This window comes from Calidris pugnax, unplaced genomic scaffold (genome assembly GCF_001431845.1).
Source record: "Calidris pugnax isolate Ruff unplaced genomic scaffold, ASM143184v1 scaffold111, whole genome shotgun sequence".
In the NCBI taxonomy this organism is placed as follows: domain Eukaryota; kingdom Metazoa; phylum Chordata; class Aves; order Charadriiformes; family Scolopacidae; genus Calidris; species Calidris pugnax.
This window is the reverse complement of record NW_015090872.1, coordinates 5,019,950-5,031,587: the sequence shown is the minus strand read 5'-3', so window position 1 is coordinate 5,031,587 and position 11,638 is coordinate 5,019,950. Positions and strand designations below refer to the sequence as shown.

Genomic DNA, 11,638 nt, shown 5'->3' with positions numbered 1-11,638 from the left:
GGGTGACCGCAAGGATGGGCAGGGAGCAGGCACGCTGGCTCAGCCACCTTCATGGCACGAGTGTGCCCCACTGCACAAACTGGGAATGATGATCTGGGGCAGACACGTGGATTTTGGTTCTGCTTTCGCTCCTGGTGCTCTTGGAGCCACCGCCGCCCGCCGTCGTGGGAGTCCTCCTTCCCGGCGGGGACGGGGAGGACGCGGCGGTGCTGGACGCCACGTTGCGGCGGCACTTCCCGGTGTCCGGTACGGTGCAAGCGGCCCGGTATAGCCCCGGTAGCCCCGCCGCCCTCCGCGACTGCCGCGCCGCCGCCTGCCGCGCCCTGCGGGCCGCCCTGCAACATCCCGCAGGTACCGGGGGAGGGGGGCACACACCGGCCGGGGGTGGGGGGCAGCGGGTGGCCGGGCCGCTCCATCCATCACCAGGGACCGGGGGCTTTGGCAATGGGATTTGCTCCGGTTTCCTGTGGGATCTTCTCCTCGAGGGGGTCTGCTCCATCCCAGTGGGATCTTCCCCATCCCGATAGAATCTGGCTTTTCCCGTTGGAATCTGGCCACTCCTGATGGGATCTTTCTCCCATCCCAATGGGATCTGGCTTTTCCTGTTGGAATCTGACCACTCCTGATGGGATCTCTCCCCCACCCCAATGGGATCTGGCTTTTTCCCAATGGGATCTGGCCACTCCTGATGGGATCTCTCCCCCACCTGATTGGGATCTGGCTTTTCCTGATGGGATCTCTCCCCCACCCCAATGGGATCTGGCTTTTCCCGATGGGATCTCTGGGGTATCAAAGCCTTCCCAATGGGATCTGCCTCTTTCTAGTGGGGTTCCCAGCCCTAGCAGCCGGGGAGGACAAACTTCCCAGCGAGTTGGGAAGCACTGGAGCAGCTCGTGGATAGTAGGGAAAAAAAAAAAAATAGAAAGAAATGAAATAAACCTTGAAAAGCTGAAGTAATCTTGGTTTTGGCTTAGAGATGCAATTTAGTTTTCATCCGGATTGTAGAGAAAGATTTGCTGCTCTCTGAGGCTGTACTGATGAAAACTGGCTGCAGGAATAAAAGACGTGGTGCTACTTTCAGCTGTATGTCCCATACTAAATCTGTACAGGGCAGGAAAAGGTAAGATTTAGGGAGCATTGACTGTGGCATCTCTACTGCTAGAAAACAGAGTATTTTAACAGATGGTTTATTCTCTTCAAAGTAGGGATTGTGTCCTTTCTCTGAGCAGAGGTTCCTAGCACACGTTTGATACTGTTCACTGGGTAGATTAATGAGTGTTGCTTTGCTTTCTTGCAGAAGCCAGCAGAATAATTTGGAGAATTCATAATATTCCATCCTTTCTCTGCTCCTACTTCCTAATAATTTTATCTCTCTAAGAAAACCCTCTGCTTATACATACTTACAAGGCATTGAGTGCCCTGGCCCAGCAAAGTACAGATGGGCTTAATTCTCCTTCTGGATTGGGATCTAATTCCTTAGTCCAGGTTCAAACTCTCCAAGCCTAGCTGGTGACGACAGTAAATTTCATTCCAGAGATACAAGTTTTCATAAAACTTGTAAAAACACTCTAGACACACATTCAAATACAGTTTAAGACACTTAGGAACCAAGCTAGGGCATGTTTCATATTGGAGTAAGTTCCTAAATCACTTAACGTGCTCTGGAAATGCACCTGAACTTTTGGCTGTGTGAGGGAGGTGACAAAAGTCAGGAGTGAATGACCCTGACTTGGGAAAACGGGTAAGTATGTGCTTCCACCTATTCTTATTTAGGAAAACACAGGGATGTGAGACTTTGTAACAGGGATTTGAGCATAGTTTTGTGTCAGCGAGGTGATACCAGGAGTAAAATAAATATCGAGATGATTCACTAATTCAAGGTGAGAGCGGAGGAAGGCTCAGAGAGCCGCCATCAGAAGGGGGCCCCGGAGCCCTGGCCACCCCAGAAGCACCAAGCGCTGCCCTTTACCTCCCCGCTGCCCCCTCGTAGGTCTCCTCGCCTTGTTCCACCATCGCAGCCGGTTCTGGCCGCTGGGCCGCGGCTCCGCTCGCCCTTCGAGGCCTCCCCTCAACCTCCGCGCCGGGATTTGTCCCCCCCGCTCCCACCCCAAGCTGCCGCAAGGGCCTGCCCACAGCGGCTGGGCCGGCGGTACCGGCCCGTCCCCCCCTGCCCGCCTAGTGCAGGTCCCGGTGCCGGGCCCGGTCTCGTCCCGCTGCAGCGCTCACCGCGACGCGGAGGCGTTGGCGCCCGTCTCCATGGCAACCACCACGCTCCGGGGGCTTCGCGGGGCTGCCCAGGCGGGTGCCTGCCCAGCGGGGCAGTGCCCGCCCTTGCCCGGATAGCCACCCGGAGGAGAAAGGGGACGCGAGGAACGGGGCGAGGAATGGTGCTGGGGGCAGATGTACCCACCCCGCCGGGGCCGCTGTGATGCTGCCCGTTCAGGCGGTGCTCGCCCGCCGCGGGTGGGGTCCTTCGCGGCCCATATCCCGGAAGGCAGCGCGGCCGCTCTCTCTTTCGCCGCCATCTTGGTTCGCAGCCGTGGGGGTGAGTCGGGGATGGCGGCGGCGGGTGAAGGGATGGAGGGGAGCTCCCCCCGCCATGGCACCGCCGGCAGGCGCGGGGCTCCCGGGGCGTTGCGGCTGGCGCCGTGCGGAGCGGGTAGAGGGCGGGATGGCGCCGATGTGCGGCAGATGGTCCTGGCCGCCCCTTGAGGCCTGTGGCTGAAGTGGTGTTGAGGCGCCCGGAGCGTCCCGTTCCGCGGGGAAGCGGAGGGGTCCCCTTCCCTCTCCCTTCAGGCAGAGCATGGCCTAGGGAGGCTGGCGGCGGTTGTCGCCGTGCTGTGGGTGGCCCCCGGCCGGTGGGATGTTCTGGCCCCCGGACCGGGCCTGATGCAGCTCCCGGTGGCTCGGCTGGACAGAGCTGCCGGCCTGGGAGGCTCACGGTTGTGTGTCGTTTCTAGGCCTGCTGGGACCAGGGCTTCAGGAGGACACCATGACCGGGAGGTGAGTGACTTGTCCCAGGATGGCTCTTGGTTCGCTGTTATAGTGTATTCTTGATAGAAAAGCTCAGTTTGGAAGATTTGAGAGCGTTTTGTTAAAACTACGAAGAGTGATCCCTTTTCCTGTGGCTGCTGTCATTTTCCAGGACAGCTCCTTTACCCAGTATCCGACTGTTAAACGCCCACAGTTGTGTCTCCCTGCTCTGAAGCCTCTATGTAAAGCTGTTGTAGCTGTTCTTAAGTTGTGTTGTGCTGTCAGCAAATGTGGGATGGTGTTTTCGTGAGCATGGTTTGTGACCCTTCAGTGCACAGTAGAGGCTTTCCATGTTATCTCTTTGAGTAATGGCTACTATACCATTGGGGTTTTCTTACGGATATAGGGGTTGAGGTTGTAAACAGTGGAGGGATTGAATCTGAATCACAGCTTTTTGTCTTAATATTATTTTTTGGCGTTTATCTTCTGCTGTGCATGTGTGGAAGGTAGAACTGGTGTCTTTGTTTAATACTGCTGTATTATGGGACAGTTGTTGGGTGCAGTTGAGACAGTCATGATGTGCATGTGATGTGTGGAATGAGCCTTATAATCGCTTTGCCTGGGTAGTACAGACAGGTCTTTGCCATGAAGAATTGTTGAGAAGTTTGTGTAATGTCACTTGTCCAGTGCATGTGGGGCTGTCGCTCTGAAAGTCCCCATAGACTGCAGTTAATTCCTTTGAGGCTACAAATTAACAGCAGTTAATATCTTCTCCTATAGTAGTTGCTGCAACACAGGAGACTTCAATTTATGATGTATATAAATAAAATAATGTTTACTTATTGCAGAGTGTAGACATTTGGAAACATAACACCTACTAATGTTGAAGTATTTTGGTTTTAGTATGAACCCTGTAGTGCCAGAAGCGCATTACAAGCAGAAGGATACAAAGTTCTCATAAATACTTCATGTCCCAGTTATTTAGCTTTCCTTTGTTGACTGAAGCAAGGATTTGCAGTAATCTGTAAAAGCAAAAGCAGTGGGGTTTTTCCTCAGCTAAATTTCTACTGGTGTAGAAATACTTTCTGCTGAAACAGGACATGATTTGTTTTTTAAATTTGATACTTTGGAGTAAATCATAACTGGTAAATGTTTTCAATGTCTTCAGGCTGTGGTGCAAGGCCACTTTTGCTGGCTACAAACGTGGCCTCCGAAACCAGCGGGAGCACACTGCCCTTCTGAAAATTGAAGGTGTCTATGCACGTCAGGAGACAGACTTCTACTTGGGCAAGAAGTGTGCCTATGTATACAAAGCTAAAAAGTAAGTAACTTTCATTCTAAATTAGCCAGCTCTTGTATCAGCTTTTGCAAATGCCAGGGTGCGAGCTGTCTGTTTATAGAGCTTTTGTTAGAGCAAAAATATATTTCACTTAATTTATCAATAGACTGTCCATGGAGTACTGTGTAGACCAGTTTCCTGGGTTGGTTTCGTTTTTAAAGTCCCTGGTTATTTTTGCTTTAGTTGGCCTTTATGTTCTTAATTCAGATCAGAACATTATGTGAAATAATCATTTGCTGGTTTAAGAGAGCAAATGGGATGAGAACCAAACTTTTGCCTGAGACTGGCAAAAACTGAAGGTTTCTTGATAAATTGAAGTGAGGTGAATTTGTGCCAAGTGCTACGAGCTGTTGAGTTAGCTCAGGCTAACTCAACTTAGCAGTGACTTAGGTCTTCCCCACCCTTGGTGTGGCTGGAAAACACTTACAAACAAGATACTCCATTACCTTTGGAATTGAAATCTATGTGTTTTCTGAAGTGCCTTAACTTACTCCTTGCTGTGGAATAAAGGAATGGCCTTAGAGAGTCTGTGTTGTCTGCCCCATGGCTGGTCAGTCCTGTACAGAGCTGTGACTGGTGTGCTCAGCAGGTCTTTTCTTCTCTTTCCTCAGCAACACCGTAACCCCCGGTGGCAAACCCAACAGGACACGAGTGATCTGGGGGAAGGTAACGCGTGCCCATGGGAACAGTGGCATGGTTCGTGCCAAGTTCCGTTCCAACCTTCCTGCCAAGGCCATTGGACACAGAATCCGGGTGGTAAGTGGATTTATTTTAGCAGTAAGGTATTTATTGACAGTTTTCGGGGTGCATTTTAATTCTACATAGTATGAAGAAAGAGCTGAACTATGGTTTTGGTCTGTTGCTGTTGTGTATTCAGCATGGCTCTTTGCGAAGTGCTCCTTCTGGCTGCTCGTGCTGAGTGGGGGTTGTTGCATTGTCAGGGGTTTTGTATGTTTGCTCAGGTTGTCTAGAAAGGCTCTTTTGAGTTTTGGGGCTCTTACTCAGCTCCCTTCTAAAGCTATCTTGATTTCTTTTCCCCTGGATATTGTACGTGTGCTTTTGCATCCTTCTACTGCAGTTCCTACCACTGATACATGTTTGGGTTTTGGGAAGAAGAACATTCTTCTTCCCAAATGTTCTGAGGGCTGTGCTGTCCTGATGTGTCTGCTGGTACCTGCTGCACAGTCAGTGTTTTAGCCACAAGGCTTCAGTGAGACTGTCCCTTGTGGTCCCTCACCCAGAGTTTTGATGCAGTATCTTCCTAGTGATGTTGCCAAAAGGAGTATCAGAGGGGTGTAGTCCTTCCTTTCTGTGTTTTCTCCTGTGCCTTAGAAAAAGAAAAAGGCAGTTAAATCCTGAAACTACTCATGTTCCTGTCAGTGAGCAGGAGGGCTGGCTGCTGGGGGAGCCAGTGCACCAGCACAGTCTACGTCAAGTCACTGAACTAGTTACATTTTTTTATTCTTACAACTCTTCTGTGTAAACCAGGGGATCACTTCTGTAGTAGTTGAAGAGATGGATGATCTAGATTGTAACTGCAAAACTTGTGTTTAAAATAGTACAGTTCAGTAACAAGATTTCTAACATGATTCTCTCTAATCTTGTCTTTTACAGATGCTGTATCCATCTAGGATCTAAATTTTTATTGGAAATAAAATGGAGAACCTGTTTCATTTTTGTACACTTCTGATTTTTATCCCTTGTGCCTATTTTGAGGGTTCGTTTTCAGTAGCCTGTCAGAGTTCAGAGTGCAGGGATGGAGCAGTGACTCCAAGATAGACAACATGGAGAATTGACTTGTGCCTGGCAAGGTGTTGGTAGAATAGACCACATTCTGAAGGCAAATACCTGGCAGCCTTTACTGCGACCAGTCTGTGCCTCCCATCGTGGAATCTGAATGGTTTGCAGGGCTAAACAATAAACGTTTGCAACCTGATAAACTGTGCACACAAGCTTTATATAGAACATGAGAAATACTTCCTTGCCTACCTGCTCAAGGGAAACTTCTTGTTCCTGATTCTCTTGAACTTGGTGATGAGTGTAGAGATAAAACTGTGATGGGACACTAAATCCTGGCAGGTGTAAGTTCTAACTTGAGTCTAAAACCAGTGGTTCTAGTGGAATCACAAAGATGAGACTATAAGTACCTGGGCAGTACCTATACAGCATCTGCTCTGTGAAATTTACTTAGGCAGGTTTTCAGCACACAACTCTGTAGTGTCTGAGTGTTGGTACTTGCTGGTTTCCTGGCTGGCCTTAGCACAGTGTGCAGTAGATCTTTCCATGAGGCTAGAGGATCACTTTCATGAGCTGTTCAAGGTGTGTTGCATAATAAGGTGGTGAAAAACGCATTTAAGGTGCGAGTCTCAGAGTTTCTTAGCACATACCTCAAAAATACTGGGTAGTTTTAAGGGAGGTTTCAAGCAGCTGCAGATGGTGGTCACTGCTGATGTCACAGTCCCAAAATGGCCCCTCAGTACGCCAGGTGGGTGATACCACTGACTCCATGTGGTTGTTCCCTCATTTGGAAGGTGTCCCCAGTTGGTGACCCTCTCCTGCAACAGGCTGGTATTTCTTAATCCTTCTGAAGGAGGCGGAGTAGTTGTGTGTCAGAGTACGGTGTGGGGTAAATTTAAGACTTCCTTCTGAATGGCAAGTCAAATAAAGACTGGACCTGGCAAGTCAGCTCTGATACAGAAATTATTTCACTGTCCCGAGCCAGGCATACAGTGGTCCTCAACCACAGGTGTCCAACTCGGTGGAGTGTAGAGTAACTTTTTAAGAGGTTCTGCAAAAGGTAAGCACACAAAAAGCTGGATGCTGGTGTCAAAGACATGTGCATACAGGAGAAAAACTGAGGCTGGTGACGGTGAAGAGCAAGTTTGGGGTCCTGTTGTCAAACCAAAGGCATGGGTCAAGTTGAGACTCTGGCAGGACAGCTGGGAAAAGGCCAGAAGAGGCAGCCAGGTCCTTGGGTCTGATATCACCAGCCATTTTTTTAATATCTTCCCAATGGGGAAGCAAGGAGTGGAGCAGGCTGAGGGGCAGCTTCCATTGCTGTCTAAGGAGACAGGCAGAGACCTCTCTTCTACCCTGTGATCAGGACTGTCCCAACATCAGAGGATCTCCACGCATGACCCTGTGCCAGGGTCCTTTTCTTAGAAATACCTTCTTATGCCCCTCTGCCACCCAGAAAGTGACTCAAGGAAACATAAGAAAACTTAGGACAACTGCAGAGATGGACAGGATGAGTCGTGGTTTTCAAAGGGAATGGGATTTTGTAGAAGAGAGGTAGGGAAAGGTTTGGGGTTCCCCATCAGGAAGCCAGGTTGTGCCCAAGCGGTTGGGCAGCCGGGGACTTCCCAGCTTTATTTGCTGAGCTGAGCTCAAAGGGATGTAATGACTTGGATGGATCCAGGCCAGAGCTGAGTCAGCACAGGCTGCCAGGGGACCAAAACTGGGGCTGCCTCAGTGGTCCCTGGAGGTGGCTGGGTCAGGGGTGTGGGGAACTGGGACAGAACAAAGTGATCAATCTGGATTCAGTTGTGACTGAACTTGTCAGAGGAAGGGCCCATGTCTGCTTTGATACGGTTCAAGCTGCAGTGGGTGAAAAGTGGGGAGGTGTCCGGGTTTAGGGGGCTAGAAAGGTTGAATGGAGTTTTGGGGAAGGCCAGTGGAGGAGAACCACCACGGAGGAGTGAACTGGAGACAGGGGCTGGAAGGGGATCACTGGGATGGTCAGGGCAAGGGGATACACGGGGCTTGGGGTATTTTCTTCACTCACAGTTCTCATAATGACGGTGTGTTTTTTCCAAAGCAGTAAGTGGAAGCCAGTTTGGAGAACAGGTCTGGAGAAGAGCACTTGCACAAGCGTTTGCTAAGGTCCAGCTTTGTCAGCAGCCAGTTCCTGCTCCTGCCTGGCTCCTCAGAGGCTCTTCCAAGCGCTCCTGTGAGCACTGAGGCTGCTGAGGGGAAGAGTTTAAGGAGCTGGGCTGGGTCATTGGACACAGGGGCTCGGTGCTGCTCCCACTGATACCTTCTTGCTCAGTTAACTTCTCTGCACTCCTATCATCAAAACTGGCATGAGAATAATTTTTTTCATGTCCTCTTTCTACTCTCTTCAGAAGAGAGGTTAATCTTGGTAAATGCATCTCTTAGCGGGACTAACCTAATGGATCTTTGATTTTGTTTAGACTTGAAGGCACTACTAATACACATGATTGAATTTATTTTTCTGAACGAAGCATCTTCTCTTCCTCCTTTGAAGTCCAAAATGAGCAGATGTGTTTGCTCTGAACAGCCATGGGCATATGTAAGAGATGCAATTACCCTCATTTAGGGCTATCTGTAAAATTTTTGACAAATGTGGCTGTCAGATGGATGTTTGAAGGAGTGTCAGGCCTTGTAAATACATCTGTGTTTGTGTTCTGATGCCTGCCAGAGCTCTGCAGGCACTTTATCAGGGCTTACAAATGCTGCTGAGCTCATGACTGTCTCTGAACTGTTTAAGCTGTACCTCTTTAAGTAACACAAAGGAAGATAAAGTTGTATTTGCCATTAGATCTTACCTCTGTTAATGAATACAGAAATGTAAACAAGGTTGTTTGGGTATTGTGGGTGATATTCCCCTTTCCAACCAGTCTCTGCTGGCAATGGTACATGTGTACCCAAAACTAACTAGAGAATTGCAGTGAGCACAAAGAACAGCTCTGTCTGGTCCTAAATATGAGTTTTTAGAGGCTGTGCAGGCAGTTTAAACATCGGGGCCACTGTAGAGAAATAACCAGTGGTTCATTCAATGGATCATTTCTGTTTTTTCTGTACCTTCTCTGCAGGAATCATCTTAAAAATCTGGAGAATCCCCTGCTTGAAAGCCCACCCCAAGGCACTCACCGGCACGGCGCTGCTTGAAAAGAGCCCTGTGAGACCCACGCTGCAGTGGTCTTTGCACGTCAGACAGGGTATAACTGGCACCATCACACCACAGGCTGTGCTGGCAGCTTGTGTGGAGTTTAAACATGCTGTGAGTCTTGTTGTGGCAGTTTACATGGAGCATCCTGCCTCCTTAGAGCCAACTTCAAGAGGTCTGGACTTCCCCAGTCAAGCTGGCTGAAGGAAGTGTCTGTCTTTGGCTTGTTCCTTGCAGGGAGCAGCTGAAGCTGCTGGTTCCTCTTCCCAGAAACCTTCTGCTTGTGACTGGCTCATGAACAAATCTGTGGGAGGGCTGTACCTGAAATTCTGTAGTGGGGGAAAGTACGAGCAGAGAAATCCTAAGGTGAAGGCTCTTGGGGACCAGCACCCACTCCTGTCCCCTCCTGCTGGTACGGCTCATGGTGCTGATTACACCCAGGGCTTTTCTCCATGGGATCATGAACAGGATTCTGAACAGATGAGAAAAAAACCCTTGCAATACAAAATCTGGGCAACGCTAAGGCCAGACCTGGCTATTGAATTACGTCTGACTGTGTAGCTCTGCCACGTTGACATGGAAGCGTGGGCTCTTGCAACAATAGACCCTGATCTTTGGAAGAGGAGCCTAATCCTTCTGTTTCATCTCCCCCTGATGTGCTAATCAGCATTTGTCAATGAGTAAGTCACTTCTGCTAGGACCTAGGGCAGAAAGTCTCTCTGAAACCCTTGCCTGGGCTGTCCGGCCCTGGCGATGCGGCCGTGGGGCAGTGTTTGCTAAGCCTGTCACAGCTGGGGCAAATGTTTTCCTGGCTTAAAACTGGTGGCACACAGTGACCTTCCTGAGCTGCCACACCTCCGGTGTGCCTGGGGACCAGCCTGTGGCACATCCCTTCCCTGTCATTGGCTACTGATCTGCTGGGCTCTGGGGATGGGTGACCGCAAGGATGGGCAGGGAGCAGGCACGCTGGCTCAGCCACCTTCATGGCACGAGTGTGCCCCACTGCACAAACTGGGAATGATGATCTGGGGCAGACACGTGGATTTTGGTTCTGCTTTCGCTCCCGGTGCTCTTGGAGCCACCTCTGTCAATCCTGCAGAGACGGTTTGGCTCTGAACAGCCTCAAAGAACGGCTGGCCAAGGTAACTCCAGCCGTTTACACCTTTGAGCTGCTTATCCCTTCCTGGGGTTTGCGATAAGACGTTAACTGTTTGGAGGAGCCTGTTCTGATATGGCACAGGGGAAGAATTTACCATGTGCTGCGGGTCCATGTTCATCTGACAAACACACTGAAACCACGCAAGCACCAGGGCTGGGTGCAGGGGCTGACATTGCATGGTTTTCATTCACCCTTGGCTGGCAGAGCCAGCTCGTGGGCTACGGGTCTCTCCCTGCACTGGGGCTGTGTAAGGTGTGCCAGCACCGAAGCCCTCATCATAACTCCATACTTATCCCTGCAAACATTTTGTGCTGTCCCAGGCTGTGCGTGTCACTGCGGAGCGCTGCCGATGCTGGTGGGGTGGTGGCTATGGGCTGTGTTTTGCGTGAAGGGGGATGGATGTGGTGTTTGTGGAGGGGAAGCCAAAAGGGACTGGCCTTGGGAAGGGCTCGGAGGGGCAGGGCGTGGGGTGGGAGCTGCAGCTCGACTGTGTGCTTGTGCACAAATTAGGGCACTTGTGAGCAGGGAGGGTGCCGAGTGGGGCTTTGAGGGGGTAATTGTTTCCCCAAAGTAGAATTGTTTCCCAAAGTGGAGTTGTTTCCCAAACGTAGCTATAGCCTGGCCAGGCTGTGCAGCAGCATAGGGCCTCCCTATGGCACATGATGTCATGGAGGCCACCCTGTCACTACTCTGGGGTATGGCATGTCACACCCTGGGGAGCACATTATACCCGTGGGGGTGTGTGCTCAGCTGCTCCTCTATCCTGGCCTCCTGTGTGTCCCACTTTGTGGTCACCACAGCCTCCTCTCACCCCTCCCTCAGCTTCCCAGCACCCCCACACCTCATGGGGTTCGCCTCAATTTTTATCACCTCCTCTCTGGAAACAAGACCAGCCTGGCAGGAGGCCTGCGCAAGGGCTCCGAGACCCCCGGTCCCCTCGAGTACCCCCCCGGCAGCAGGGCAGCAGGCGGGGGGGCTTCTCCAGAAGGAGCTGGGGAGGGAGGTGCCCTTCATGGGGCTGCGGGGGTGCCCTTAACGCCCATCACCCCGCATCGGGGCGGTGCTCGGCGCTGGAACCGGTGACCGGGTACGATGCCGGGGATGCTGCAGGGTGCGAGGGGCCGGTGGGCGGTGCGGGGTGCCTGCGGCGGGGGCGGTGCGGCGGGGGAGGCGGTACCGGGCAGGCTGCGGGGCGGCGGCGGCGGCGGCGGCGGGGGATGGCGGCGGAGCTGGAGGAGCTGCGGGCGCTGGTGGACCG

The 11,638-nt window shown here is 51.4% G+C and overlaps 2 protein-coding genes across 3 annotated transcripts in view; both read left to right on the top strand.

Moving 5' to 3' along the window:
* The first annotated feature begins 2,442 nt into the window (after positions 1-2,442).
* On the top strand, positions 2,443-5,993 carry RPL35A (ribosomal protein L35a). 2 transcript variants are annotated; one of them, XM_014946043.1, is made up of 5 exons: positions 2,443-2,545; positions 2,961-3,003; positions 4,142-4,294; positions 4,924-5,068; positions 5,927-5,993. In XM_014946043.1, exons 2-5 carry the CDS (start codon positions 2,993-2,995, stop codon positions 5,948-5,950), a joined length of 333 nt encoding a protein of 110 aa, XP_014801529.1. In that variant the 5' UTR covers positions 2,443-2,545; positions 2,961-2,992; the 3' UTR covers positions 5,951-5,993. The 2 variants fall into 2 exon arrangements, with proteins under 2 accessions (XP_014801529.1, XP_014801528.1); XM_014946042.1 differs by lacking the exon at positions 5,927-5,993 and having other exon boundaries at positions 4,924-5,152.
* A 5,479-nt stretch (positions 5,994-11,472) lies between these two features.
* LOC106890164 (chromosome unknown open reading frame, human C2orf72) overlaps positions 11,473-11,638 on the top strand; it is a 7,533-nt gene continuing 7,367 nt past the window's right edge. Inside the window, exon 1 of the mRNA XM_014945783.1 lies at positions 11,473-11,553. Coding sequence (XP_014801269.1) covers positions 11,473-11,553 — 81 coding nt within the window. The remainder of the gene's footprint in view (positions 11,554-11,638) is intronic.

Coding starts and splice junctions, on each gene's coding strand:
- RPL35A (XM_014946042.1), top strand. Junction 4,295..4,923: donor TATGTATACAAAGCTAAAAA/GTAAGTAACTTT, acceptor CTCTTTCCTCAG/CAACACCGTAACCCCCGGTG.